The sequence below is a fragment of the Syngnathus acus genome, chromosome 9 (genome assembly GCF_901709675.1).
Source record: "Syngnathus acus chromosome 9, fSynAcu1.2, whole genome shotgun sequence".
In the NCBI taxonomy this organism is placed as follows: domain Eukaryota; kingdom Metazoa; phylum Chordata; class Actinopteri; order Syngnathiformes; family Syngnathidae; genus Syngnathus; species Syngnathus acus.
Window position 1 is genome coordinate 9,072,634 of NC_051094.1, and position 26,651 is coordinate 9,099,284.

General features: G+C 41.1%; 3 protein-coding genes across 3 annotated transcripts; 2 read left to right on the forward strand and 1 right to left on the reverse strand.

Annotated features, from left to right (window-relative positions):
• Nucleotides 1-6,133: 6,133 nt before the first annotated feature.
• myo1ha (myosin IHa) lies at nt 6,134-12,983 on the forward strand. The gene is made up of 31 exons (XM_037259305.1): nt 6,134-6,262; nt 6,328-6,443; nt 6,521-6,719; nt 6,804-6,884; nt 7,168-7,347; nt 7,426-7,524; nt 7,596-7,712; nt 7,784-7,855; nt 7,936-8,055; nt 8,135-8,202; nt 8,280-8,385; nt 8,461-8,541; nt 8,610-8,701; nt 8,774-8,868; nt 8,960-9,006; nt 9,097-9,177; nt 9,272-9,377; nt 9,443-9,560; nt 9,633-9,746; nt 10,461-10,537; nt 10,619-10,687; nt 10,770-10,854; nt 10,931-11,093; nt 11,167-11,250; nt 11,310-11,403; nt 11,877-11,932; nt 12,012-12,147; nt 12,232-12,302; nt 12,414-12,511; nt 12,588-12,687; nt 12,780-12,983. The coding sequence occupies exons 1-31, from the start codon at nt 6,134-6,136 to the stop codon at nt 12,804-12,806; spliced, it is 3,081 nt and encodes a 1,026-aa protein (XP_037115200.1). The 3' UTR covers nt 12,807-12,983.
• Nucleotides 12,984-13,602: 619 nt separating this feature from the next.
• On the reverse strand, nt 13,603-16,541 carry kctd10 (potassium channel tetramerization domain containing 10). Its single transcript, XM_037259304.1, has 7 exons — nt 16,449-16,541; nt 15,309-15,522; nt 15,035-15,204; nt 14,871-14,957; nt 14,742-14,794; nt 14,459-14,654; nt 13,603-14,310 (listed from the first exon to the last, which is right to left on the reverse strand). The coding sequence occupies exons 1-7, from the start codon at nt 16,449-16,451 to the stop codon at nt 14,092-14,094; spliced, it is 942 nt and encodes a 313-aa protein (XP_037115199.1). The 5' UTR covers nt 16,452-16,541; the 3' UTR covers nt 13,603-14,091.
• Nucleotides 16,542-16,806: 265 nt separating this feature from the next.
• On the forward strand, nt 16,807-26,442 carry ube3b (ubiquitin protein ligase E3B). Its single transcript, XM_037258695.1, has 28 exons — nt 16,807-16,950; nt 17,033-17,141; nt 17,277-17,445; nt 17,541-17,655; nt 17,965-18,024; nt 18,108-18,212; nt 18,293-18,389; nt 18,469-18,554; nt 18,840-18,922; nt 19,174-19,279; nt 19,357-19,477; nt 19,566-19,743; nt 19,849-20,015; nt 20,096-20,263; nt 20,351-20,522; nt 20,599-20,717; nt 20,975-21,089; nt 21,175-21,274; nt 21,414-21,533; nt 21,607-21,783; nt 21,870-21,980; nt 22,068-22,205; nt 22,307-22,372; nt 22,673-22,731; nt 22,812-22,994; nt 23,130-23,241; nt 23,313-23,405; nt 23,955-26,442. Exons 3-28 carry the CDS (start codon nt 17,285-17,287, stop codon nt 24,144-24,146), a joined length of 3,204 nt encoding a protein of 1,067 aa, XP_037114590.1. The 5' UTR covers nt 16,807-16,950; nt 17,033-17,141; nt 17,277-17,284; the 3' UTR covers nt 24,147-26,442.
• The last annotated feature ends 209 nt before the right edge of the window (nt 26,443-26,651 follow it).

Genomic DNA, 26,651 nt, shown 5'->3' on the forward strand with positions numbered 1-26,651 from the left:
CCTCACAGAGCACAGCTCCCAAGGTCCTAGAGCCTGCAGCGTTCTGGACGCGTGTCACCAGTGTTTTCCAACCTTTATCGAGCCAAGGATTTTACGTCAGAAAACTACCATGTCACCCCACTTGACAAAATTGTCAGAAAAGTGCATACAGTACAATGGTTAATTATGTAAATTCTGCCATCTAGTGGAAGAGGTTTGAATTGTTGTACTTTGCGTCAGTGGATGGAATGGACTAGAATAGATGAATATTTTATTTGTAGAAAATAAATCGTGCTTTTCTTTGCCTGTAAGTAAAATCGGATATTCCCACCTTGCAAAACTCTTGAACTGTGGCCAGTGCTTGGGACTCATTGGCACGGCACCATATGGCACCAGTGTGGCCTCAAGGGTGTTCAATGATGATGAGATTGAAATGGTATACCAACCGCTCACACATTAGGTACACTTGCACAATCGAATGCGATCCAGTATGCACATATTATTAAAAGATGGCCTTTCCATTGATACAAATCCTCAGTTTTGACACAGTCAGTAATTTAAAAAAAAATCTCATTTTAACCTAATTTTGTAGTATTGTATATATTAGATATTGCGCATCTTTCATTTGGTTGAGCAAAATATTAAAAACACATTTCAGTCCTACAGCATTGTCAACCAACTACTATTGTGAATGCTAACTGAAATGCTCAGTCATCTTCGTAAAAGGTTTTTGAGTGTATCAATTACAAAATTTCCCAAACTTTAGTGAGCCAAGGCCAAAAATGTAACCAAAAATACTGATGAGAATATTGATGATCTTGTCTTTTTATTGTATTCATGGAAAGCTGGTGGATACACAGGTTAATTTCACTTTCTGCCATCTAGCGGCCTGTTACTATACATTGCTGGCACAGTGTGACAAGTGACAAGACTGATAGTTTTCCCTTCTCTTGCCTGTTCAGGAGTAATGAGGAACAATAGGATCGTCGCCTAAGGGCTGGCCCCTGTTTGTAGCCTGTGTTTTTGTCTTGCACCAAGTGTTTCCTAAAAACACACCAGCACCTCTGAGAATGAGGTCAGCTCACCACTCTAATATCCTCTCTGGGCAGAGAGAGACCCCTCCACCCACATAGAGCAGCATATCGCCTAGGGCCTAGGTGTCAAACTCAAAGCCTGGGGGCCAGATACGGCCCGCCACATCCTTTTATATGGCCGCGAAGACGAATCAAATTCATGTCAGTACTAGAATTGCAAATCGTCTTCACTGTTAAAAACTTTTCAAAATATTTGAATATTTTTTTACTTGTTTCAGATTTGAAAACTAGTTATTCATCGATTTGTTGTGTAGCTTTTACTGTATATAATATGAGGCGTTCATACATTTATTTGGGTTGACAGTCATAATGGTCCTCCGAAAGAAACTATGATGACGATGCGGCCCGCAACAAAAATGAGTTTGGCACCCCTGTCCTTGGGTGACCCTCTGGGATAAGCTGCTGTCAACCATGCTTAAATGGAACTCAGCACTAGCTGCTGAGCGGCCACAAACAAATTCCTGCTTGAACGGGTCAGAGAGACAGTGAACTAGATACTCACTATGATCAGAGTCAGTCGGTTAGTCAGTCTGCAGTTTAGTCATTTGGTCTGACAATCAGCTAGTAAGTGAGTCAGTCAGTGAGAAGGTCAGTCAGCCAATCATCTTCATGTCCTGAAACATCACAGAAAAGTTTCTTTTCAGTTCAATTTACTGGGGTCAATCAGTGGTGTGACCCCTTTAGTTGACCTTTGGTCTGAGGCGGGGTCAGTCTGGTTCACTGGTGCTGGAGCAAAAGTTCTGTTTGTTTCTTTATAGAGTTGACTTAGTGGAAAATAGCCTTGGCTCTAAAAGAGCTCATGTAACTTTTTATGCGGCACAGCGGGCATATGGTGTCTTCCATGGTGGCACTCAGAGGTCCGTCGGTCAGGTAGTTTGGATTTGTGTGTAGTATTTGAAGCCCAGATTTCTAAACACAAAATGCTGAAACTATCAGTGAGGAGGTACTGCAGACGATCAAAAATCTATCTTGCGCTTTATTAAATTTCGACTTCATCCAGTAACCTCTTTGACCCATCTCTTTTGAACCAATATGATGACTGAACCCAACATTTGTTACGGGTCTCTTAAAAATGAGAATAATTGACTATGAAAGTAGCAGCGATGGAAAGAAAGACAAGAGAAGAAAGGAGGTATTTCAACAAAGAATGAGATAGGAAGAGCGGCAGGACAAAAATGAGAGGAGAGTGCAGGGGCAGCTGTGGTGTGATATGAATGTTATCATCAGCTCTCATTCTCAGCATGGAATCCATAATGGGAAAATCAACCTCGCTGACTCCTGTGTAATTGGATTTGCCGGGTCTCGTGCTGAATCATAGCCCAGTGGGTAGCACAAAGCTTGTTAAGATTGGACAAGCATTGCAGGACCACTCAGCCGGGGCGAGAGGTGGGGCAAACCAAGGTAAGCTTCGCAACTTCTCTTGACTGGATGGGTCAAAGAAACTCAACCACTCAATCATCTAAGTAGACTGAAAGCTTTTCAATAGTTAATCAATCAATGAATGGGGGAAATACACTAGCTTCTTATATTGTATGTGAGTCAGTAGAACAAAGAAAGTGGACACCTGTGGTTTCTGGGGTGTGTGTTTGTGTGTGTGTTTAGTGGCCGTTACCGGGTAACAGCGGTAAACAGTTGATTCCACCGTCCTTGCAAGGTGTCATGGGTTCATAGAATGATTCTACAAGTCCCCGATACCAAGTACAGATGCCACTAGTACTTTTGATGCATAAAGTTTCTCCCCCAAAATAATGACAGATCATTTTAAAGACCTCTATGTCACAAACAATACAGTGATTGTCTTTAAAATTGCATTACTACATTTTGTAGACTTCTAAATATTCATTTTTATTTCCTGATCGTAAAACTGCCACAAGAGGGAGGCCGATACTGGTATTGTGAGTACCGATACTTTGACATAAGGCTGGCAATCGGCTGGTATCGATCGTCGCCCATTCCTAGTTTTGAATAAATAAGCTCGCCAAAATATTTGAACCCTCTCACAATTCTGCACTCAATGTCTATCAGATCTTTGTTATTGATGTAATAATAATAAGAACTGAAGATGGTCAAATCTGACCAGTTTTCACCCAAGCAGAAAATTCATTTTGGCAGATAAGTCCTCTCATGACAACAATGGTGTTGTCCGCCACAGCTTTGTAATGCTGAGCAATCAAGTATGTCCTGATATGTATCCACCTAATCAAAGATCAGTAACCAGATCTGGATGTTGGCACAGTGAGGGGGAAGAAGATTTGAGGTAGGGGGTATTTTTTTTTTGATATACTGTACAATGGAGCTCAAAGCACTTGAGGAAGAGATAAGGAAGTGGAAGAAGAAGGAGGAGAAAGGTTGTGGAGGGGCGGGGGGGCTGGCGGTGAAATGGAGTGGTTTGGATCCAGTTTCTGGGTGGTTACGCTACACTCAGCATAGAAGTAGACACTCAGGTAAGAACTGAATAAGATATCTTGGTCCCTCCACCTCCCACGGCATGAATGATTAAGCAACTGGTGCACTGTGGCCTAGGTGTGGGTCAGGATGGGCCGGACGTGCGCATAGGCCTCCAAGCAGCAACAGCCTCAGCAAAAGGCCGATTTCTGCAGGTGACTCAATGCAAGCAGACACGGGAGGACGGGAGTGTTTGCAAGTTTGGATCCTGACTGACGAGACCAAAATACAACTTCAGAAATGCAGGTTTGATGATTATTTGTGCCTCAGCGCAGTTTTAACATTTTTGTACTGGGTTTGGTGGATATTATAGTATGTTACAAAATAGATGAGACTTTACAGTTGCATCATTTTAATGTAACGCTTTCAGGTGGATAAAACGCCCTGTCGCTTTTTTGGTAAATTGCTCCGTCTCCTCCGTTGAAGGTTGCTTCTCACATGGATGAGGTCACACAGTCTCAGGCAACAGTGACACTCGAGACAAGATGAGGGGACATCTCTTAATTACAATACAAATGGCTGTGCGGCAAGGATGTGTGCTGACAAAGGCCCACCGGATGACCATTCATTCCATCGTTGACCTGATTGGGCTTTCAAATGCTTAATTATTATTATAATTGCTATCCGGTACACTTGTATGCACATGAACTTGTCTTCCAAAGGCAAATGCTGAAAAGGTTTTGCTTTGCTTAAACGGTACTTAATTGTCTGTGCGGTTTTGGAACCTGGGAAAAAAAAAATCCACTTTTTGTTCTTTCCAATAGCAACACTTGTCTTTAACACTGAGACTCCACTGTACCTGCTTTTTGGCTCATCTTGTCTCTCTTTATTAGAGACACGTCCCTCATTTTGAAGCCCAACGAAAACATTGAACTCTTCGAAACGCTCAATGAAACCCCCAAACATTAGCATGATTATGACCATTGAATCCATGAATCGTCATCTTGACAGGAGCTTATCTGTCCACGTTCTTACTTGTAATACTGTATGGCAGACCCCTAAGTCACGCTGTCCCACTATATTGTCTACTTTTGCCGCCCCGAGAGAATTTTTTTCCCATGAATAAAGGGGGTGTCAAAGACACCAGACACCGGCATTGCCCCCATGGCATCACCAGATTGATTCTGACGTCCCAAAAAGGGTTCCTTCAATGATATTGTTCACCTGTCTCATTGGCTTAAAGTGGGTGGGGTGGGGCGGCGAAGGGTTAATGGTGGGGTATTGTCCCGGAGACGGGGCGAAAGCATATTAGGGTACAGTGGCTGACGTAGAAAAAAAAAACATCTGACTAGCCTCCTCTCTCCTTCCAGTGGGGCCCCCAAGCAAAGTAATGAAGTCCAAATTACAACACAGGATAACTAAGAACAAGCCTCTATTGTTCCCCCTCGGGGCGCACTAAATGAGTGTCACAGCAAGCAGCGGGGCACAGACCGTTACTGCACTGTTTAGTCTGCCCCCTTGTCTCAAGACGGCCCTGTTTCAGAGCTTCTCAGATCAGACAAATACGGCAACCATCACCCCCCCCCCCCACCCCCACTTCCCGCCATCGCCTCTTTCTCCAGCCTTCGCCTTCACTCTGTACAGCCAACCCGCGCCTCCCAAAGTCCTCGCCCCAAAATAGGCCAAATCTCCTCCATTGTGTTTCGACTGCCTAGTGTGAAATTCATTGTGACGTTAAATGTTTTCTAATGAATAATTACTGAATGGATATGCAGGGGGAATATGTGTAATGGATTGTAGACTGCATTTTAAAGACATCTTTTTTGTCTCCGCTTCGTGGTATTTACAGGACAAAAACACTTGGCCTTTCTCAGAAGAAATGAAGGCCATAGGCGAAGGATAGGGGGCAGGATGGGAGGGGGTGAAGGGCTTTGTGTCAATTAGATCCAATGGATTATCTTTTTTTAAATGTTTTTACAGAAAGAATTGAGAATCAAAGGACTTCTGCTTCCAAAAGAGAGGAGGAGAAAATACAAAACCAACAAAAGCTGGGAAAACCTTTGGTCCGAGTGTCGGTGCTGAGAATGCAAAACAGATTGGTGGAATTTTTCCCACTATGCTTATTGAATGTGCCGCTGGTTTTCGGGGGGCTCCCCAGAATCCCATTTGCACAGTGTGTTGTGTTTGCTCGGTGCATCAGCACTGGAGAACATGCAGGCCGGTGCTCTATGTAGATAACAACAGGTGCCGAGTTTGCGCTTTTTTTTTTTGGGCTATTTTTTTTCACCTCCATTTACCGCCACGAAGCCATTCAAACATTCAGTCACAAGTTCAAGTAAAATAGTTATTCTTGTGAGGCATTGCATTGGGACCAACACCAAAAGGTCAGGAGTTCAAAACTCACTGAACAAAAATAATCAGTATTCATTTTGGAGCGGGGTAATTATTGCTTGAAAGTGAAGTCACCCCGCATAAACATTTTAACGATTTTTAACATTATTAAACGTTACGCAACAGTAAAACAAAAAGGCAGTAACTTGATGATGATCATGATCTGATCACAGTTAGGAGGCTCCACCATAAATTTTAATTCCACCTTGTCCGACGAGTATAAGATTATTTTCCTCTATTTCCACAATAACGGCGGCCATACTGTTTTTTCCCCACAGGTGGAAATGGACATGGAGGGTGCCCTCAATGCAAGGGACCAAGTTGGCATTCAAGACTTTGTTCTCTTGGATGAGACAACAGAGGGAGCCTTCCTCAACAACCTCAAGAAACGCTTCAGCAAGGATCTCATTTACGTGAGCGGGAGACAAAACTCTTTATTACCGTATTAACGTTGTATAACTTTGACTCTCTCTTTTAGACCTACATTGGCACTTTATTGGTATCTGTAAACCCGTATAAAGAGTTGGATATCTACAATAAAAAACAGATGGATGTGTACATGGGGGTCAACTTTTTTGAGCTTCCACCTCATATGTGAGTATAAAAAACATTGTGAGTGTTTACGTGGATTGCAGTTTATACTTGACCTAACATTGTGTCGACTGCCCTAGCTATGCTCTGGCCGACAACGCCTACCACACCATGTTGACCGAGTTCAACAATCACTTCATCCTCATCTCGGGAGAGAGCGGAGCAGGGAAGACGGAAGCCTCCAAAAAGATTCTACAGTATTACGCAGTCAGCTGTCCAAGTACTGCTCTGCTCAACACTGTCAGGGACAAAATGCTCATGTCCAACCCTGTCCTTGAGGTCAATGCTCTAGTATGATCTGATGACATTTGCCAAAAACAGGTCCGGCTCGGGTGAATTACCGTCTACAATGTTTCTCTGCAGGCTTTTGGGAATGCCAAAACGCTGAAAAATGACAACTCAAGTCGATTTGGAAAGTATATGGACATTCAGTTTGATAGTGAGGTAAGAAAGGTCAGATTTAATCATTCATCTTAATGATATGTAATTATTTTATATTTATATATTTGAATATTATACACATTTTTCCCACATTACTATTAGCCTTTTTGCAGGAAAAGTGGGAACTTGTAAAAGGTATTTTGATACACTAATGTATTGGATCTGTAGCTAACTTGTGAGTGACCTGAACTTATTTCTTAGACATTGAGATCAAGAGAGGTGTACAAAATTGTTCATTGGACCATCGTCTATGTTGAGTTGTTACCTGCTGAATCCTGTGCAATAGGGCGATGCAGTTGGTGGCCACATCCTGAACTACCTGCTTGAAAAGTCCAGGGTGGTGCATCAGAACCACGGGGAGAGAAACTTCCACATTTTCTACCAGCTCCTGGAGGGAGGAGAGGAGGACCTGCTGCACCAGCTAGGCCTGGAGAGAGACTGTCAGCATTATAGCTATCTAACCCAAGTACGTGCGTGTGATTTCTCACATTGGCGCATTGCGTTGGTACCTTTGCCAACTGTCACTGTGTCAACGATCCGACAGGGAGAGTGCGCCATTGTGCCATCTATCAATGACAAAAATGACTGGAAGACAGTCAAAAACGCACTTCAAGTTATTGACATCGATGCGATCAACACAAATGTAAGTTGGGTCATTTTATTGATGTTAAAGGCAACAGTAATCATTTTAATGGCCTTGCAACTTGTGTGCAGCACTTGTTTGGGATCGTTGCGAGTGTTCTTCACCTGGGGAATGTTAAGTTTCAGCCTGACAGTAAAGCTCGTGCCACTCTCAACAACACCAATGCGGAGTTACGTTGGGTGTCAAATGTAAGACGAAATTTTAATCGTTTTAAGTGCAAAGACCCAAAAAGTCCAACTGGTTTGTCATATTATTGCAGCTTCTTGGAATTGATGCTCACAGTCTGCAAGAAGGTTTAACGTACAGGAAGATTGAAGCCAAAACGGACCAGGTATGACGAATTATTTTCTAATAGAAATGTTGCGCAATACAACATTGGCTCATTAGGACTGTATTTGACTTTCTCTCAAGGTGCTCAGTCCATTTTCTCTGGATCACGCCATCTATGTGCGGGATGCCCTGGCCAAGGCCATTTATGGGCATACCTTCACCTGGCTGGTAAACAGGATAAATGAGTCCATGGAGAACACTGTGAGATAGAAAAAAATAAGGGACATCTTGTCAAGCACTACGGTAATGTGCGACACTTTATTGTGATTTTTAATTTTAGGACCCTGCAAGAAAAACTGTCATTGGACTTTTGGACATCTATGGTTTTGAGGTTTTTAATATCAACAGGTAGACCACTTTTGCTTTATTAGATATTTTATTTGTATATATAGCCGCATGGATTGTCTGTACGCTTGTGTGTTCAGTTTTGAGCAGTTCTGTATTAACTACTGCAACGAGAAGCTCCAGCAACTTTTCATCCAGCTCACGCTCAAGGCAGAGCAGGAAGAATATCAAGCGGAGGATATTGAGGTACTGAGATTCAACCCCAAAATAAAACATGAGTCAACCAAATTTAGAGTTCCACTCAAGTTTTGCTTTCCTCAGTGGGAGCCGGTGCAGTTTTTCAATAACAAGATTATTTGTGATCTCGTGGAGGAGAGACATAGAGGAATCATATCAATCCTGGTATGTGCTTGCAGGGTACAATCTTGACCTTGATTGGGGAAAATGATGCTCTGATTCTGAACCTACAGGATGAGGAGTGTCTGAGACCAGGAGAGGCTACAGACCTCACATTCCTGGAGAGACTGGAAGAAAAAATGGGGAACCACCCGCACTTTGTCTCGTGAGTTCACATCACACTCAAATGTCATGTTATGGCTGACAGAAAATCCGTCCTCACCCTCTTTGAGCGTAGACACAAGCTGGCAGACAAAAAGACACGCAGGACGATGGAGAGAGGAGATTTCCGTCTCTTGCATTATGCCGGAGAGGTCACCTATTGTGTTGTGGGTAAATTAAAAATCAATCTACCTTTTCGCTCTCAAATATTTAAATATTGCTTTGAGCAAACTGCCTAAAATTGTTTTCTGTCATTTAAAAGGTTTTCTGGATAAAAATAATGACCTCTTATACAAAAACATTAAAGATGTAAGTATACAACTTGAATTTTTGACATGAATGATCGAAATAGTCATCAACCTCATGGTGCCTTTTTCGTGTTTTGCCACCTTCTCCCAGCTGATATGTCAATCAAAAAACAGCATTGTCAGGCAATGCTTCTCCTGCATGGACCCAGACAGCAGGCGGAGACCAGAAACAGTAAGTTGAGTCAGTGTGACATCTCATCTTCAAGCCATGTGCACCTGACAGATGAACTGTTGACTTGGGATTATGAGCAGCATTCTCTATGTAGGTGGCCACCCAGTTTAAGAGCAGCCTGCTGAAGCTGACAGAGATCCTCATGGCCAAAGACGCCTGGTACATACGTTGCCTTAAATCCAATGAGTCCAGGAAGCCAGGTACTTGTTGTTTATAAAAGAAGATGCGCAATGAATTCTCCACTTAGCCTCCTTCTCTAACCCAGGACAGTTTGATGAAGCTCTCATCAGACATCAGATCAAATATTTGGGCCTGATGCAGCACCTGAGAGTCAGACGTGCTGGTTTTGCGTATAGGAGGAAGTATGATGTCTTTTTACAACGGTAGGATATTATTCCTATGACAAATGTATAATTCCTTTTTTTGCTGATGCCAATACATTTGACACTGAACAGCTATAAAGCTCTGTGCCCAGCCACTTGGCCACACTGGAGAGGAGAACCTGCTGATGGGGTGTTGGTGCTGGTTCAACATCTGGGCTATTTTCCAAATGAGTACAAAATGGGAAGGTGAGAAAAATGTCTTGATTACAAAAGTCACCTCATGTCATTTGTTGTCCCAGTACATCATGTTTGTGCCATGTACGAACCTTAATTGCAATGAAATTTGGGGGGTTGTGTAAATCATAAATAAAAACTGGATTTTCATACTTCAGGTGAATGCTCTGCAAAGACACTAAAAGCGTTGTTATTATTATTGTTTTGCCAATATTCTCTCATTTCAAATTTGATGCACGGCGCAGCAAAGTCTTGGATTTATGCCCGATCGAATGACAATTTGACAGAAAATCACCTCAGACCACATGCAACACCAGCACAGAGTAGACAGCTGGGCAAATGCAACATACCTATTTTATATTTACAATACACCACATCTATTAACAGCAGGTATCAAACCCTCTGAACCATTGAATCATTGTATTTAATTAAATGTATTATTATTAATTTATATTTATTCCATTAAATATTATGTTATGGGGCGCATATGAACGATCAGAGAAAGGTGTCGGTATCCAGGTACCCCCATCTTGTGGCATTTAAATGGAATGAAAGCTGCTTCAAATGGCCATGATTGAAGTCTGCTGTGACCACTCACATAGTGGCACAGCCTTCCCACTCAGATCCGCTCATCTTCGAAAATACCAATATCAGGTCTTACTTGACTCTAGTTCACTCGACTATACCTTGAGAATTGAAATTAAATATGTTCAACTTTTTCATTAGAACCAAAATATTCATCCGCCATCCAAGAACCTTGTATGCTACAGAGGATGCTTTTGAAAAGTGTAAACATCAATTAGGTGAGAGCAAATCCGATGATGTGCATCATGATCAAGGCTTGAACAATTACACATTGAATGAATGGTGTGTTTATATTTCAGCATCAAGACTCCAGGCCAAATACAAAGGCTACCGGGCAAAGGGCGAGTTCCGAAAACAGAAGGAGGCCGGTGCGTGCATAAGACGCTTCCTGAAGTAATGAGTGATTCAATGTGGGTAAATGATTCCACTTTCTTCCTTCGATGCCCACAGCAACAAAGATCGAGACATGTTGGAGAGGAGTGCAGGCAAGGAAGGAGAGAGACAAGAGAGCGTGGGCTGTGAAAGTCATTAAACAGTAAGAAAACAAGAGAGGACTAACATAACAAGAAAATGTGAAATATATTCCTGGACTGTACCATTTTTATTTTCAGATTTATCAAAGGCTACATGACCAGAGGGCAAGCAAAAGTCACAGATAACTCAGAGTATTTGGCCTTTGTGAGACAGAATTACCTGAACCGGCTTAAAGAAAACTTGCCAAAAACCGTATTGGATAAAACCACGTGGCTATCTCCACCTCAAGTGCTGGCCGAGGTACACAGAAACAACATTGATGCCCAAATTGAGTTGTATGCCAGTCAACCTTTGCATGTTCTGCCCGCTCCAGACGTCGGAAATACTTCGTAAACTGCACTACCGCCTCATGGTGCGGAAATACGTTCGAGGGATCACACCCCAGAAGAAAATACAGGTAATACATGTCAAATAATAATACTTTATTTTATTGCTAATTTCAATGTCCTTTTTCAGCTTCAAATGAAGTTCATTGCCAGCTCCATATTCAAGGGGAAAAAGGAAAGTTATCCACAAAGTGTCGCCCAACCTTTTGTAGAAACACGAATCAGTGAGTAACATACTTAGATTGTTTCTGAAAATAATCAGACAGGCTCAGAATGAGTTGAGAGTCGGTCCAGCACATCAAAGTAGATACAAGACATAAAAGACATCCAAAAGTATTGAAGAACAAATTGGACGTGGACAGTTTGGTGGAAACAATTTGCACATTTGTCCATATACGTTAGTTAGCTCGCCTAATTGTAATGCAATTTTAGTGTTTGTCAAGCTAAGCCGTCACAATAATCGGGACCCAAAAACATTTGTGACTCCTGATTTAGTCTTCAATTAATCTAACAATATGAAAGTAGCAATTTTCTGTCATCAGAAAGACAGACATGAACGTCTTTACACAAACTAAAAGGCCTCCTGCCAAATTGATGCCACCTTATAATAACTACTCAGCATGCTCTGCGGTAGAGTAAATAAATGCCCGAAGGAAAAAAAAAAAACTTTTCTGAACAAAACTTTGTATCGTTTCAGGTGATCAAGATATTAACGCGAGGGTCTTACAAATGATTCGACATGAGCACATCAAGGTGAAAAAAGATGGGGTTTTTTTAACGCTGATATTCTATAACCCAATCTTATTCTGTGATGGGACTCGTATTTCTACAGTACAGCGTCCCGATGATTAAATACGACAGGAACGGTTTCAAAACGAGGCCGCGGCAGCTCATCTTCACCCAGGCGGCGGCCTACATGGTGGAGGAGGCAAGGATCAAACAGAGAATTTCGTATACTGCTCTCAAAGGTCAACATTGACGTCAGCTACACACCAACCATTACGATTTTATGTTCAACTCGAAGTTTATGGACGATGCATCTCTCGTTGTAGGGATTTCCGTCAGTAATTTGACTGACAGCATCATTGTGTTACACGTAACATGTGAGGACCCCAAACAAAAGGTACGGAGATCGATTTTATATTAAATGCTACTATTACAAATATAACATGTTAAAATCAGGTCAACATGGTCCAACTTCTTCTAACGAGATAAATGAGTCACATTGTTTCAGGGAGATCTTGTACTGCAGTGCAACCACTTGTTTGAGCTGGTGACCAAACTCAGCATCATTGCTAACAAGCAAAATGCAGTCAGGGTGAGCCAAGGCAGGTAAGTCACCAAATGGTAAAATTGAAGGGATTGGATATTGATAGCGTAGGTGTTATGCTGATCGAAATGTTTTCAGCATCAAGATAGAGTTTCAGCCTGGAAAAGAGAGCGTGATAGAATTCAGCATCGGCCCGGAGCCGAACGTGTACAAGGCCAAGAATGGACACCTCATGGTGGTGCGTTCTAGATTGTCATGAAAAATTTTGGCATCATCAATGACAATGCTTTTGAGTCAGGGGAAGTTAATAAGCAACATTTGTCATGACAGGTTGCCACTCGGGCCAGGCCGAGGTAACACGAGGGGTAGAGGAGACACATAAGAGGCCCCTTGCATATTTCATCAGAAACCCCAAAGCTGGAGAGATATGGCCACTGGATACACGTATGACCTCAACTGTTACGCACTTTAGGATGGGCCTATGCAATGAATGATGTCATCACTTCCTCACTGATTAAATTTACTTTCATACCATCGGATATTTTAATCGGCTACTTTTTATCAACTCACCCACCATAAAGTGCACTATATTTACAAGAAGTATTAATATTACTATTGATAGTTGTAGTTACACTGCAGTGGTACAACAATTATAATACATATTGCAAAAATTAAAAATGTTGCATATTAAAAGCATAATTTTGGTAATATTTTTGGATGCTTGCACTTTGGGCTGTCATCTCTAATGAATTGTGGACACTAGAAGCTTTGTATGCTTCCTAGCAATCAGAACATGCAAGATAAAAACAGAAGCAATTCATACATTTATAGAAATTTATTTTAGATGTATAAATATATAACATATACAATCTGTACAATAAATCTACGAGTGATTGTTACACATATTGATTTATAACTGTGCAAAACTGAACTTTCTGTGATGGACAGCGTCAATTTACCCCCTCGATAAAAAGCATGTCCATGCAAATGTGTTTCTGGCAGGGAGATCTTCAGTTACACTTGTTCACCCCAATCTTAGCATCTATCCATCATGAAGTCCATATTACCACCACAGGTGAGGGCTCAAGTTACCGCCATACAAAATAAGAACAGAAAATGAATAAGGGTTCAAACTAAATAAGGTAGACTTGGAAATATTTGATCCACTTCTGTGTATTAAACAATAACATCTAATAAAAATGTCTAAGAATAAAAACAGTGCCATCTGGTGGCCACTTCGTGATTAACACTTGGGTCATTCTCTGAATGATCAGTGAAGCACTCAAAGCCACATGGAAAGGAAAATATGACATGATCCATTTGTAACTACTGACATCATAATTTTTGATCTCCTTAGGACCACTTGTGATGAACACACATACAACATACAGACGTTAGTTGAAACTTCGGTGAGCAACCAAATATGATTATGAACTTCTGCGTGCCAGAAGACAACCGTGATACAATTGAACACACACTGCAGTCAGTTAGCCAGACCGCAGCAAAGGAGACACAATGAACACATGAACGGCGCAGCTACACACTAATACCGTCTCCTGGTAATGCATGTTAGAGAGGCGCTGTTGAGGGCAGGTCTAAGGCACGGGTGCGGTGGAAGGCCTCAGCTAAAACAGGTGGGAGGTCACTGGTGGTGGTGCGTTCGGTCGTTGGGTAGTTTAATGTGGATCCTACGAACTCGCTCGATTCGTTCTCGCTCGTCATCTTCGTCCAGATGATGGGATCGTCCGGCGGCGCCGCCTGTTGCCTCCAGCAGAGCGTTGTCTGGCCCCCTCCCGTCGTGGGATTCGTATAAGAGGATATTGAGGGTCTCCTCATAGATGCGAGCTTCAGGGAACTCCACCTAGTTCACACATGCAAAGATTGAAAAAAATAGTCAACTTGCCAGTCCCTCAACAATCATGTTAACTATGTGTAAACTCGCATGTTTTTTTATTTTAATCAACTTACCCTTTCAAATGTACATTTATGACCAAAATAGATCTCCTCACCTTTGTCTGCTTCTTCTCAGTGGCATAAACGATGGAGGTGCAGCACACTTCAGCTATCTTCCGACCCTGCCCGTAGAAGGACCAGCAGCAGATCTCATCCCCGATCACATCTTTGATGAAGAGTACACGGCCGTTGAACCGCAACGACAGCTTGTCAAACAGCTCAATATTTTTCAGCATGTTGTCGTCAGAATTGCTGGGGGGGGGGGGGAACAGCTCATATAATATAGAACCAGTCTGAATCTGTCTGGAAGTGTCAAGAGCTTCAGTTTGGAAGACTCACCTGGTGTAGGAATATTTGTTATTGCTTCTGTTATACAGCAGTTTGACTGTAGGCTGGGAAGACGCAAAAATGTGTTTAAAACAATTGGCAAAAGGATCCTGATGAGGAACACTAATATGCTATCGACACCTTATTTGAAGTTGCAATTAGCTTCTGCTCCTCCTTCGATGATGTCATCAGAGGCACTTTACAAAGGGGCTCATACGTTTCTTTATTCTGCAGGACAAGGGATTTAAAAATAATTGCAAAAGCATTTAATCAGCAAAATGTCCTTTCACAGTTACAGGACGTACCTGCAAAGCAGCCGTGCATTCATCTGCGAGGCCTTGGACAAGATAATACTTGGCTTCTGCAAGCAGCTCCTCGGTTTCCCGCCGACTATCCGGTAACGGCACCGCTCCATCTCTAAGGTAGTTTAGTATCGTTCCGAAATGTTTGCCGCAGCGATCAATCAGAATCCAACCTTCATAAGAAATCAAATTTACCAGGGCAATTGTAAGTTCAATTTTTCGACACTGAATGGTCGACTTGGTAATTTATGCACTTGAAGATTTCCGAGCAACTCACCTTCACTGTCCGTGAGGACCTCCATCCTGCCACTGAACATGGCTTTAAGCATGGTGTCTTGTTTGGTCAGAGTCTGCATTGTTGTGTAGTACAGAGCCCCGCCTACATTTAACTTCACATATTTCGAGCTGGGGCTGGAACCTTTGAAGGATGTGGTCCGGGTGGTAGCTGCCGGCACTGGCGAGCTCACGGCGCTCTCTCCTGACATCTCTTCCTGGAGCACAACCAAACAGAACAATCATGCTTGTACTGCCCTCTCAATGTGTTATGCTTCCAAGCCATGAAAATTTGACAAATGACTTAATAATTACTACAACAACTAATGTTGATGATGCTCAGAACTGATGGCGTTTCCTGTCATTACAACTCATTGTTAATGGCGACAATTAGTGACTGCGTTCAGTATGATACCAAAACATACGACAAGTGAATTACAGATGTAAATAAAACAATTATTTCAAATATCAAGGAAATATCAGGATGAGCAGCAGTGTTATTTTATCTTTTTCAAATTTCCAAATAACATGCAAATATGATACAGTTTATGTGTATTACATTTATTAGGAGATCATTTAATTAATTACAGTAATTTGACTTTTTTGTTTTTTTTTTTGGTTCAATTTACGTCAAACCTAATCGTGGCACAGAAACATACATGTCAAACACATCATTTCTGAGTTACAGTGATCGAGCTTTTGTTTACTGTAAACTGGTAAGTACAATGATAACGTGCCCATTTCTTAATTTGATTTGGTGGCTTACTACGAGTCTATCCCTTTCATTTCCCCTTTCCACCATTTGTTCACGTTAGTCTAGTTTCGATCAAAAAATATAGCGACGAAGAAAAACTATGCGAAATTGAAGATTGCAACACAAATTGCGTCCATCGTTTTTTAATGAGCAGAACAAGCGCTTTGTGTTGGTCACCCCCTTTCCAACAACTGAATAATGAAGTAATTTGATTTAGAAAGGCAAGCCGAACACGCTAGCTCCTGGCTATTTGAATGCTATTTATGTACTCAAGCAAGTGGGGAGAAATCCATATTGACAATCAAAATTGATATCGCGCTCTCTACATTAACTTAGTGGTGGCGTTGTGAGAAGATCTCAAATGAAAGTAATACAAAATATCATATTTACCATAGAAGCCACGGCCGACTTGGTAAATGTAACTTGCTAACCTACGTCAGCGTCATCAACTTCCTTCCGGTTCATGGCTGCGCAGTTGAAAATGACGTCAACTTTCCATTTTACTCCTTAAAGGCACAGTTACGTTATTTTGACTTGGTTAAACCATTTCGATTTATAAACAGAACACGTGTACAAATCGTACAGGATTGTCCTTAAGCCTATAATACTTCAATAAATATTATTATTCACGGGCACATACACCGAGTTGGAGTTCTCATATGATCATGGTGAACTGTTTTGCTTTTAGATAAATATCACTGCTAAATTCTGGTAGATGAATGCAACACGGACACAATTCAATGCGACACCGTGCATTAATGGTTTCGGGTCGTGCGGGGCTCGCCTCTCATTGTTTACATGTTCAAGTGATATGTATCTCCTGTTTTTGAGACTGTCGTCGTTCACGGATTAGCCGTCATCTTGAAATTATGATAACTATCAACAAAACAATGTGAGAAGCTAAACTAGAAGACAATATTTATGCAGACTCTCAAACTAGCCGCGGATGCTAACTATTTCAGCTACTTTATCAGTGTGTAGCGCGTTTATCCAGAGATGACGAGTTAGTCCACATCGTTAATCAGCTTTTGCTGCTGTTCGGACCCCGAAGACAACATAATCATTATGGAGGTGTAGCACCAGGTGAGCTTTCTTGGCACGCAAATGATCTCATCACGAAAATTATGCAGTGCATGTAAATGTTGTGAATCGACATCAATAGCTATACAGTCTGCAAAATGGCACAAAATGTAAGCGATTGAATGCCCTCTTCCTTAGAGTGCAGAATGTTTGGTGCACCCCAAAGCTCGAAGTCTGAATTCCTGGATAAAGCCAGGCAAGCCAGGGAGGAGAGGAAAGGGCAGAAGGAGAAAGAGAGAGCAGCAATCCTCATCCAAGCCCTGGTCAGACGATTTTTATGTCGCAGCAGACTCCAGAAACAAATAAGGTTCTTTTAACTCTATTGGCTACTTGCAAAACAAACCCTGCTTCTTCAAGATATCTCCTGCATTAAGTTAATATTTGTATTTTCTATTTCACCAGGAAAGATGTTGATGACTATTTTGAGTCTTCAGCTGCAACGTCAAAAAGAAATGCACTTTCAATTTTTAAAATTGCTCGTAAATTACTATTCATTTACCACTTGGAGGATAAGATGGTGAGTATAACCAAGAACATTTTTTTTTTTTTTTTTAGTTTTAGAGCAGTGTGGTGTTTGTGACATCTTGTTGTAGACTATTTGATACGTTTCCAGTACAGCAACCAGCCACAAATATCACATTAGGCAATACAAACATTGTATTGATAACAGCTTTATAATGAAAACATTTTTGTATGACTGATTAATTTGTTATTGTAGCTTGCGATACTATAGAACTGCAATACATCATAATAATGGGGGGTTCTAATATTTGAACTTCCCCAATTTATGGGCTGGTTTTGATGTTTAATTTTGCTTTTTGGACAGAGGTTTGAAAAGCTTTGTCGGGCTATTCTTGCCAGCATGGAAGTTGAAAACGAGCCTAAAGTAAGTGTTTAGTGCTCTTTTCATTGCCAAATAACTTGATGTGAGTTTATATCATGTTGATTGTTTTCACTTTTGTCTCTCAGGTCTGGTATGTGTCTTTGGCACTCTCCAAAGATCTCACAATCCCTTGGTTGAAACAGATTAAAGATGTTTTGTGGACCTGCTGTCAACTACTAAAGACTTTAAAGGTTTGTACAAGCTTAAAGATAAATAAGCACAATATGGATGGTATTAGGTTACATGATGTCTTTGTTTTTATGATTCCCAGCCTGATATCCTGCAGGACAACAAATTGGTAACCCTTTACCTCACCATGCTGGTCACTTTCACGGACACATCAACATGGCGGATTGTGAGAGGGAAAGGTAGGTCAGGAGCCACACGAGCAATGTTTTATCTGATAATGTCAAGCATCATGGAGTTTGTTCCTCCTCTTTGTTTTAGGAGAAGCTCTCCGACCTGCTTTGATGAGAATCTGTGAGAATATCATGGGTCATCTCAATCAAAAGGGATTCTATTCAACACTACAGGTTCGGTATCACAGGCAGAATTCACAACAGAAATTCTGAATATTGGGTCACCATTTGGTCTTATATGAACATAGTATAATAATAATAACAAATGTATTAATCAAAACTGCGTGACTGAGCCTTTTGAAAAGTCTACAGTTTTTTTTTTCTTGATACGGTGGATCTTGTGCAAGTGTACCAGTAAATGTATCCTCTCTCATTTCTGTTCTTTACTAATTTGTGACAGTTTTAGTCTTAAGCAGTACTGCCAGCTGACACGAAGGACATTTTTCTCTTTTTTTCCAGATTTTGCTGACCAATGGCTTGGCTCGTTCGAAACCAGCTCTCTCAAAAGGCACTTTAACAGCTATATTTACTTTGTCACTAAGGTGGGTGAGTTCAAATGGAGTGTTTGGGGGTGGGGGTAGATTGATTGCATGATTTATGGTCAAAATGCTAATGATTACTTCAATGACTATTGTAATCGTGATTTAAGTGTTCATCGTGTCAGGTAATACATCACCTGCCGGCTGCACACAATCAAAAAGTGGCGGCCAAACTTGTGATCACGATTGAAATGTAATGAATTGTGCAGCCCTCGATTGATCCTCTCTGCCCTGTTTTGTTTGTCTAATCTCAGGCCAGTCATCGCTGCTCACTTCTCAGACAACCTGCTCAGATCATTCCTCATTCACGTTATGTCAGTTCCAGCTGTGACTTCGCACCTGTGTAAACTCACCCCAGAGGTACGAAGTCAACTACGAACAATGCTAATAATATACTTGCTATGCACAGGTTTTAAACATTAGCTCTCTCGCAACAGTGTATTACGTCGATCCAGACTCATGGCCTTCTAAAGAAGTTTATCCTTCTTCTCAGCCGTGAGGAGCAGTGTTCTGATATCTGTGTGTGTCTCGAGGGGAGCCACACACTCTGCTTATTAGGTACAGCATTTGAGCTATTCTGCTGAGTCAGTTGATACTTTTAGGTGAGAGAATACTTCAATTCGCTCCTCCTCCTGTGTTAATTTAGGTAACCTGATTCACTTGGGCTTCCTGAATGAGCAAATCATAGAGGAGGAGACCAATCGCTTTGTGAAGGACCTGACTGACATGCTGTCCTACTGCCAGAGATATGTGTCCCAAAAGAAGTCCAACCTCACCCACTGGCACCCAGTCCTGGGCTGGTTTTCCCAAATTGTAGATTATGGGTGAGGAACAGATTTTTAATCCAAGTTTAGATTTACCTTGAAAGTGAATCTTACTGATTTGATTCTGTGGCCACTGATTGCATGTTGCTGCTCTGTTTCTTGTAGTCTTAACGAATCAATGCCACTGGTCACCAAGCAACTGCAGCATCTGTGGGGCGTGCCTGTCATTCGGACCCTCTTCAGTGACGTCCTCTCGAAGAAGCTCGAGAGTCAGGAGCTCAGTCCCGCACCCGCACAACCTAGCACATCGCAAAATAACCTGCCAGTTAAAAGTGGGTCACAAATCCAAATCCGTACTTTCTGGTGGTGAGTGTGATGGATGAGGAAATCAATTGCTGTCCTCTACTGATAGGCCTGTTTAAGCGAGCTTTTCAGAAGTCCGCGTCTGTACGAAACATCTTGAAGCCGGTCGGGGGAAAGCGGGTGGACTCTGCTGAAGTTCAGAAGGTGTGCAGCATTTGTGTGCTCTACCAAACTGCCCTTTCCACACTGACGCAAATACGACTACAGATTCTCACCGGTCAGTACACCGGCCGGTAAATAATATGTTGATCTATTTGGAGACTTGTAACGGGACAGTCGCTGTGTTTTCCGTTTCAACGTGCAGGTCTGACACACCTCGATGACCTCCTGCCCAAGTTGTGGGCTTTTATCTGTGAATTGGGCCCACAGGGAGGCCTCAAGCTTTTTATGGAGTGTCTCAACAATGACACTGAAGAGTCCAAGCGGCTCCTGGCTATGCTTATGCTCTTCTGTGACTGTTCACGGCACCTCATCACGTAATTATTCGTCATTTGTTTTAGTCTGTGCTTTTTGAATCGTACGTGTTCACGAGTTGTTGTCGATGTGTTTCAGAATTCTGGATGACATCGAAGTCTACGAAGAACAGACCTCCTTTAAAATAGAGGAGCTCATCACTATCTCCTCCTTTCTTAACACTTTTGTGTACAAAATGATATGGGACGGTATCCTCGGTGAGTGATCCTATTTTCTGTCAGTGCATTCATATGGACGTGGAAATGTTTTTGTCTGGAATTGTGATAAAGTTGCTAAAACGGACACACACAAATAATGACCTAATCAATCAAGTTGCCAATACAAATGTTGGTAGAATAATTCAATCCCCACCGAAAGATGATTTCTCTCCTTTTTGAAGAGTACATTGAGAGAGTTTTCAATTTGAACATTTTGAACATTGGGGTTGCAAAACGTATTCTTGTGTGTCTGACAGAGAACGCAAAGGGGGAGAAACTGGAGTTATTCCACAGCGTTCACGGATGGTTAATGGTGCTTTACGAACGTGATTGCCGGAGAAAATTCACCTTTGATGACCACTGGTTACGCAAGTAAATTCAAACTGAGAATGCGCCTCTATGTTTAAAACGGGGATTAATTTAAAAATCTCTTTCATCCTCCATCTGCTGCATTCAGAGACTTAAAACCAAGCTTGCTGTTCCAAGAACTTGAGAAAGGCAAGAAGCGAGCCCAGCTGATACTGCAATATATCCCACATGTTATTCCTCATAAAAATGTGAGTTATCCTACTACTGTATTTTTATTGTTATTGTATCTTACTCAGGGGTCTGGAATGTAGTATAACCGTGACAAAATAAATATTCTCCTATCATCTTGCATGCACTAATGTGTTGCCTGCCCTCTGACTATTTCAGAGGGTGCTGCTGTTTCGGAATATCGTCACTAAGGAAAAAGAGAATCTTGGTTTAATAGAAACCAACTCCGCCTCGCCGCACGTCACGCACATTACCATTCGCCGCTCACGCATGTTAGAGGTACGGACACAAATGGGATGGATGATGAGAAATGTTCCTGCTGTTTCCATTAACGTGTGCGTCAATATGTTAGGATGGTTACGACCAGCTCCGCCGTTTACCTGTGAATTCCATAAAAGGCGTCATTCGTGTGAAGTTTGTGAATGACCTGGGAGTGGATGAAGCGGGTATCGATCAAGATGGTGTGTTTAAAGAGTTTCTTGAAGAGATCATTAAGAAAGTGTTCAACCCTGCACTCAACCTATTCAAGGTAACTCATTCCTAAAAATAATAAAAAATCAAACATTTAAGATCTTGTTTTCAATCCGATTTTGCTTTTGTTCATATTTGTCTCAGACCACGAGTGGAAATGAGAGGCTTTATCCTTCGCCTACTTCCTACATCCACGAGAACCATCTGCAGCTATTTGAGTTTGTGGGGAAGATGTTAGGGAAAGCCATTTATGAGGTATTTGTGGCGCACAAAGGAATCCCACCATGGATTTGTTTCATTTTGGGTCATTGTGTAACATTGGCATCGTTTGTGTGTGTTTAGGGCATTGTGGTGGATGTTCCTTTTGCTTCCTTCTTCCTCAGCCAAGTTTTGGGTCATCACCACAGCACTTTTTACAGCTCCATTGATGAGCTGCCCTCCTTGGACTCAGAGTTTTACAAGAACCTCACCTCCATTAAGGTTTTTTAAATCTTGAATTGTCATATGGTACATTTTTATCACCTCACGTGCTGTGGATCACTCTCTACATAATACTTTATATTTCTATCCATGTTTTCCAGCGCTATGATGGAGATGTGGGAGACCTGGGACTCTCGTTGTCCTATGATGAAGATGTTATGGGACAGGTGAGGATTTGAAACAGATCTCTAAGGTGGTACATTTTTTTTCCGGATGCCGGCAGACCTGCATTTTGATTAGATTAAATAATAATATCAATAAGAAAAAATGACTGAAATTTGAAAAATCACAACTTCATAACATTGTGTGGAGAATGACTATAACCAGTGGAATATTGATATGATCAATAATAAAATGCTCTTAATTCCAACATCAACAGCTGTTGTAAATTTAAAAGGCATATTTTTCAAATCGTATGACCTGTCGGCAAGTTCATCCAGAATGAATTGCTATATTTTTCCACACAGCTTGTTTGTCATGAGTTGATACCTGGAGGCAAGACCATGCCAGTCACCAATGAAAATAAGTACGTCAGTCAATATCAAAGTTTCAAAACGTAAAATCTGTTGATGCTCTGATTGTAGTTTGACCCATTTTTATCTGCAGGTTCAGCTACATCCACCTCATGGCTCACTTCCGGATGCACACTCAGATTAAGGAGCAAACTGCAGCTTTCATCCGAGGCTTTCGCAGCATCATTAACCCAGAATGGTTGCACATGTTTTCGACACCCGAGGTTCAGCGTCTAGTCTCGGGAGATAATGCTGAAATTGACTTGGATGACCTCAAGTACGTCCTTCATTTTCACCCTCCTCTATCCTAGCACGATTTCACATTCTCCAAAGTGTTGCGCTTTGGAGTTGGAGCACACAATTTGACTTTCTTCCCATTCTAAATTGTGGCCTTGCTGTCTGTATGATTTAGGAAGCACACCGTCTACTACGGAGGTTTTCATAGCAGCCATCGTGTTATCATCTGGCTGTGGGACATCTTGTCCAGTGATTTCACGGCTGAGGAGAGGGCAATGTTCCTCAAAGTAAGCTCATTTCCAGTCATTTTCATTTGTCTCATACTGTGTGCCCTTGAACTCATTTTACTCTTGTGTAGTTTGTTACCAGCTGCTCAAGACCTCCTCTCCTAGGTTTTGCCTACCTCAAGCCACCTTTTTCAATCCGTTGTGTGGAAGTGTCAGATGATCAGGTGAGACTGTTGCTCAGTTTTATTTATGTACAGAAAAAGGGAGTGGTCAAGAATATTACAGCAGGTTTTGGAAATCATTGTAGATTTTCTTATTGTCCGATGTGTTTTATTTTTTAGTGATACAAGTGTATATATATTGCATATTTTTTTTGCTGTTTAGCAGATGGTAATAATTCATGCAAACAAGCAGATGTTTTTTTCTGTTCACATTACTCAAATGCCAGGTGACTTGTTTCCAAAGGAAATGTATAAATGATGCTGAAATGTTAATGACAGGCTGTTTCTAGGTCTTCTTTTAAAGTAGGATTCTTAATTGCTCTCCTTTGAATACATTTTAGAAAGAGAAGATAAACAGGTATTGACTGGATTTGATTTGTAACTTTCCAATCCTTAGTATATCATTAAAATAAAAAAATTTGAAAATGTTGTTAACATTCTGAATTTTCTCAATTAATGATGTTGTGGATGTGGTGTGAAAATTGCAAAAATTGCACATCCTTTTTGTCATCTGTCTGTTTTTCTTTCTCATGTTTTATTTTCTGTGGCCAGGACACGGGGGACACCCTTGGCAGCGTGCTCCGAGGCTTCTTCACAATCCGTAAAAAGGAGCCTGGTGGTAGACTGCCCACTTCCTCCACATGCTTCAACCTGCTCAAACTGCCCAACTACAGCAAAAAGAGCATCTTGCGTGACAAGCTACGCTACGCCATCAGTATGAACACCGGCTTTGAGCTTTCGTAACGCACAAGTGTTGCGAAAGGACAAATGTGCACAGGATGAGGCTGCCGGAACCAAGCAAAACAGTTTAGCTACGTGGTCGCCTGTCACGTCTGAGGAAATCTCCCACAAAAGTAGAGGAGTCGTGAAGGGCAACAAACTTGCAGGATTACTATTTAACTCCCTTCCAGCAACAGGGGGATGCTGATTTTGCAGCACAATCTAATTCTGCATTTCCCCTTGCCATACAAATCTCAAAATCTAAGGTCGTATATCGTACTTAACTCCATCAAATCATTTTTAGAGTTACTTGATCTCAGTTTCTCAGGCTTAACATGATATTTTTTAGCTTGAACACTCTCACCATTTGAGACCTGGAAAGCAATACAGATGCAATGCAAGGCATTCGATGCGTGAAAACAACGTGATGCATCGGTAATACACTTACAATTTTGAACTTTGGTATCCAAGCATCTTTGAGAGGGTATCAAATGAGCTCTAATGAGTTTTTGCCTTGATAAATGCAATTTGTCTTCAGCCTCCACAACGGAGGGCTTCCCCGTCCTGTGTTGATCTCATTTAACTTCCTTTCTCTTAAAGGCACAGGCAATCTTTTTTTTTTTTAAATACAGAAGTGATGTCTGCTTTTGCAACTTTTACCCATGAAAAAAAAGGCCCGGAAATGTCTTGTCACGTCTCAAATGAACTGCGGTTTTGTATTTCATGCTCGAAAACCGTAACGTTGCTCACTACACCTTTTAAATAACTGAGTGCCTCATGTATCGCCATCTTTCCCTCGCTATCAACTTGACCTATTTACCGATTACAAGTGAAACCAATAATGTTGTATGTTGGAAACAAGCCATAGAAACAAGGACTGGGCCTATTCTCTGAAACCCAACCACTGTAATCCCACTATAACGACGACAACATAGTCTTGAGGCTTTGACGATGCTCTCCATGGACTTTCTAAGCCATCTTGCGAAGAATTATCGGTTCTAACAAGCCTCTCAACGTGATGTCATGGACTGGATCATCGGCCTAAGTGGCTTGATGTTCCTCTGGGTGGTAATGTCATGGAAGTTGTTCTGCTGTTGGGTAATATTTAGGGCTAAGGGTCATTTTAGTCAAGGACTTAACAGAAATAGAAATGCGGCTTTCAAAGGAAGGTCCTAAAAGTAAGCATAACATCTCAACCAAATCTGTGATTATGCAAAAAGAAAAAACATTGTCATTACCTACTACCATACAGGTGAACTTTTAATAACCAGCAGCTTGAGTGAAAATAACACAGTTTGGATTTAAAGGTAAAATATTCTTTACCTAAGTAGACTTGGTTCACAAGAGTTAATTTCTGTGACACAAAATTAGATTTACCCCAATTTGCAGTGGGTATAATAAATATGCCCAGACGTGTTCAAATGCCAGGTTTTGGAGATTAATAATTTAAAAAAATTCTTTCACCATAAGGTAACCTATAACCTGTACAATTTAATTAAAGGGTGGCTTGGAAATTGTATAAATTAAATAGTGTCAGGCTTGTGCTGACCCCGCATGAGTATAAGCGTTATTGGTTAATTCTGAACATAGCCACATCCTAATTCTAAGAGGGTGTGCCTGTACACGCTTGTGCAACCACAATATCTCAACTGTTTAATTTGACTTGAAATCTAAAAATAGATAATTCAGTAATGTAAACGTTTTGAAATTATTATATACTTTTTCTTTTTAAATCACACAAACCTGGCATTTGAACGTTGTATGTAGACTTACTGTACCTAGTTCTAATAATTTGACTAGGTTCCTAAAGGGGATGTTCTCAAAAACATTACCTTTGAGATACCACCCCAGTGACCAACCAATATACCCAAAAGATACGATTGCCTTTTTTTTTTTGTGAGTAATAGAATAATGGCTTTATGTTTTTTTGTCAACCTGTTCTATGCAATTGAATCTAATGTAAGTCAATAACCTCAGAAAATGATTGTTTTTATTAATGTTTCGAAGTCCTAAAATATTTTTCTTTCATATTTATGTAAATGTATTATTATTCAGTATTTTATCTGATTAAATTCGGTGGCATCTGTTAGTGACTCAGTTACCAAATATAATTCCTTTCCCTACCTTACAAAATATTATTGTGTAGAGCTGGTTGACAAAAAATGTCGTGTTCCTTTCAAAGTGGACTTGCATTTCCTAATTTTAACCAGGCATGCAAAATTAAATACAGAAGCGCAGTTTGTTTTCACAAGAGACTAAAAAAATGATGTCAACAAAAAAAAAACCCCACATCTAACCCACTTTAAATGCAAATACACGCCCAGAGACATTGTTCCCCCTTCATGTGAGAGTCAAATTGTCTTAAAAGTGTCTTTTGAGATGACTGCACTATGGAATGTGTACAAAGAGCGAATCTTGTGTAAAATTTGTCCATGTATGTAAGATATGTTTTCTTGTTAAATCATGCACCGGTATTATATAAACTATTTGCTCCAAAGGTCACCAGGTATTTTTGACCCCTATCAATTA

What these genes read in the sequence shown, in the direction of transcription:
- ube3b (XM_037258695.1), top strand. Translation starts at nt 17,285, where the DNA reads ATGTTTGGTGCACCCCAAAGCTCGAAGTCTGAATTCCTGGATAAAGCC. An exon ending in GATGACCACTGGTTACGCAA is followed by an intron (nt 21,090 to 21,174) that starts GTAAATTCAAAC and finishes TGCTGCATTCAG; the next exon opens with AGACTTAAAACCAAGCTTGC. An exon ending in AGAGGGCAATGTTCCTCAAA is followed by an intron (nt 23,242 to 23,312) that starts GTAAGCTCATTT and finishes ACTCTTGTGTAG; the next exon opens with TTTGTTACCAGCTGCTCAAG.
- kctd10 (XM_037259304.1), bottom strand. An exon ending in AATGCACGGCTGCTTTGCAG is followed by an intron (nt 14,958 to 15,034) that starts GTACGTCCTGTA and finishes CTTGTCCTGCAG; the next exon opens with AATAAAGAAACGTATGAGCC. An exon ending in AACAAATATTCCTACACCAG is followed by an intron (nt 14,655 to 14,741) that starts GTGAGTCTTCCA and finishes CCCCCCCCCCAG; the next exon opens with CAATTCTGACGACAACATGC.
- myo1ha (XM_037259305.1), top strand. Translation starts at nt 6,134, where the DNA reads ATGGACATGGAGGGTGCCCTCAATGCAAGGGACCAAGTTGGCATTCAA. An exon ending in GCAGGCGGAGACCAGAAACA is followed by an intron (nt 9,178 to 9,271) that starts GTAAGTTGAGTC and finishes TTCTCTATGTAG; the next exon opens with GTGGCCACCCAGTTTAAGAG. An exon ending in CCGAAAACAGAAGGAGGCCG is followed by an intron (nt 10,688 to 10,769) that starts GTGCGTGCATAA and finishes CGATGCCCACAG; the next exon opens with CAACAAAGATCGAGACATGT.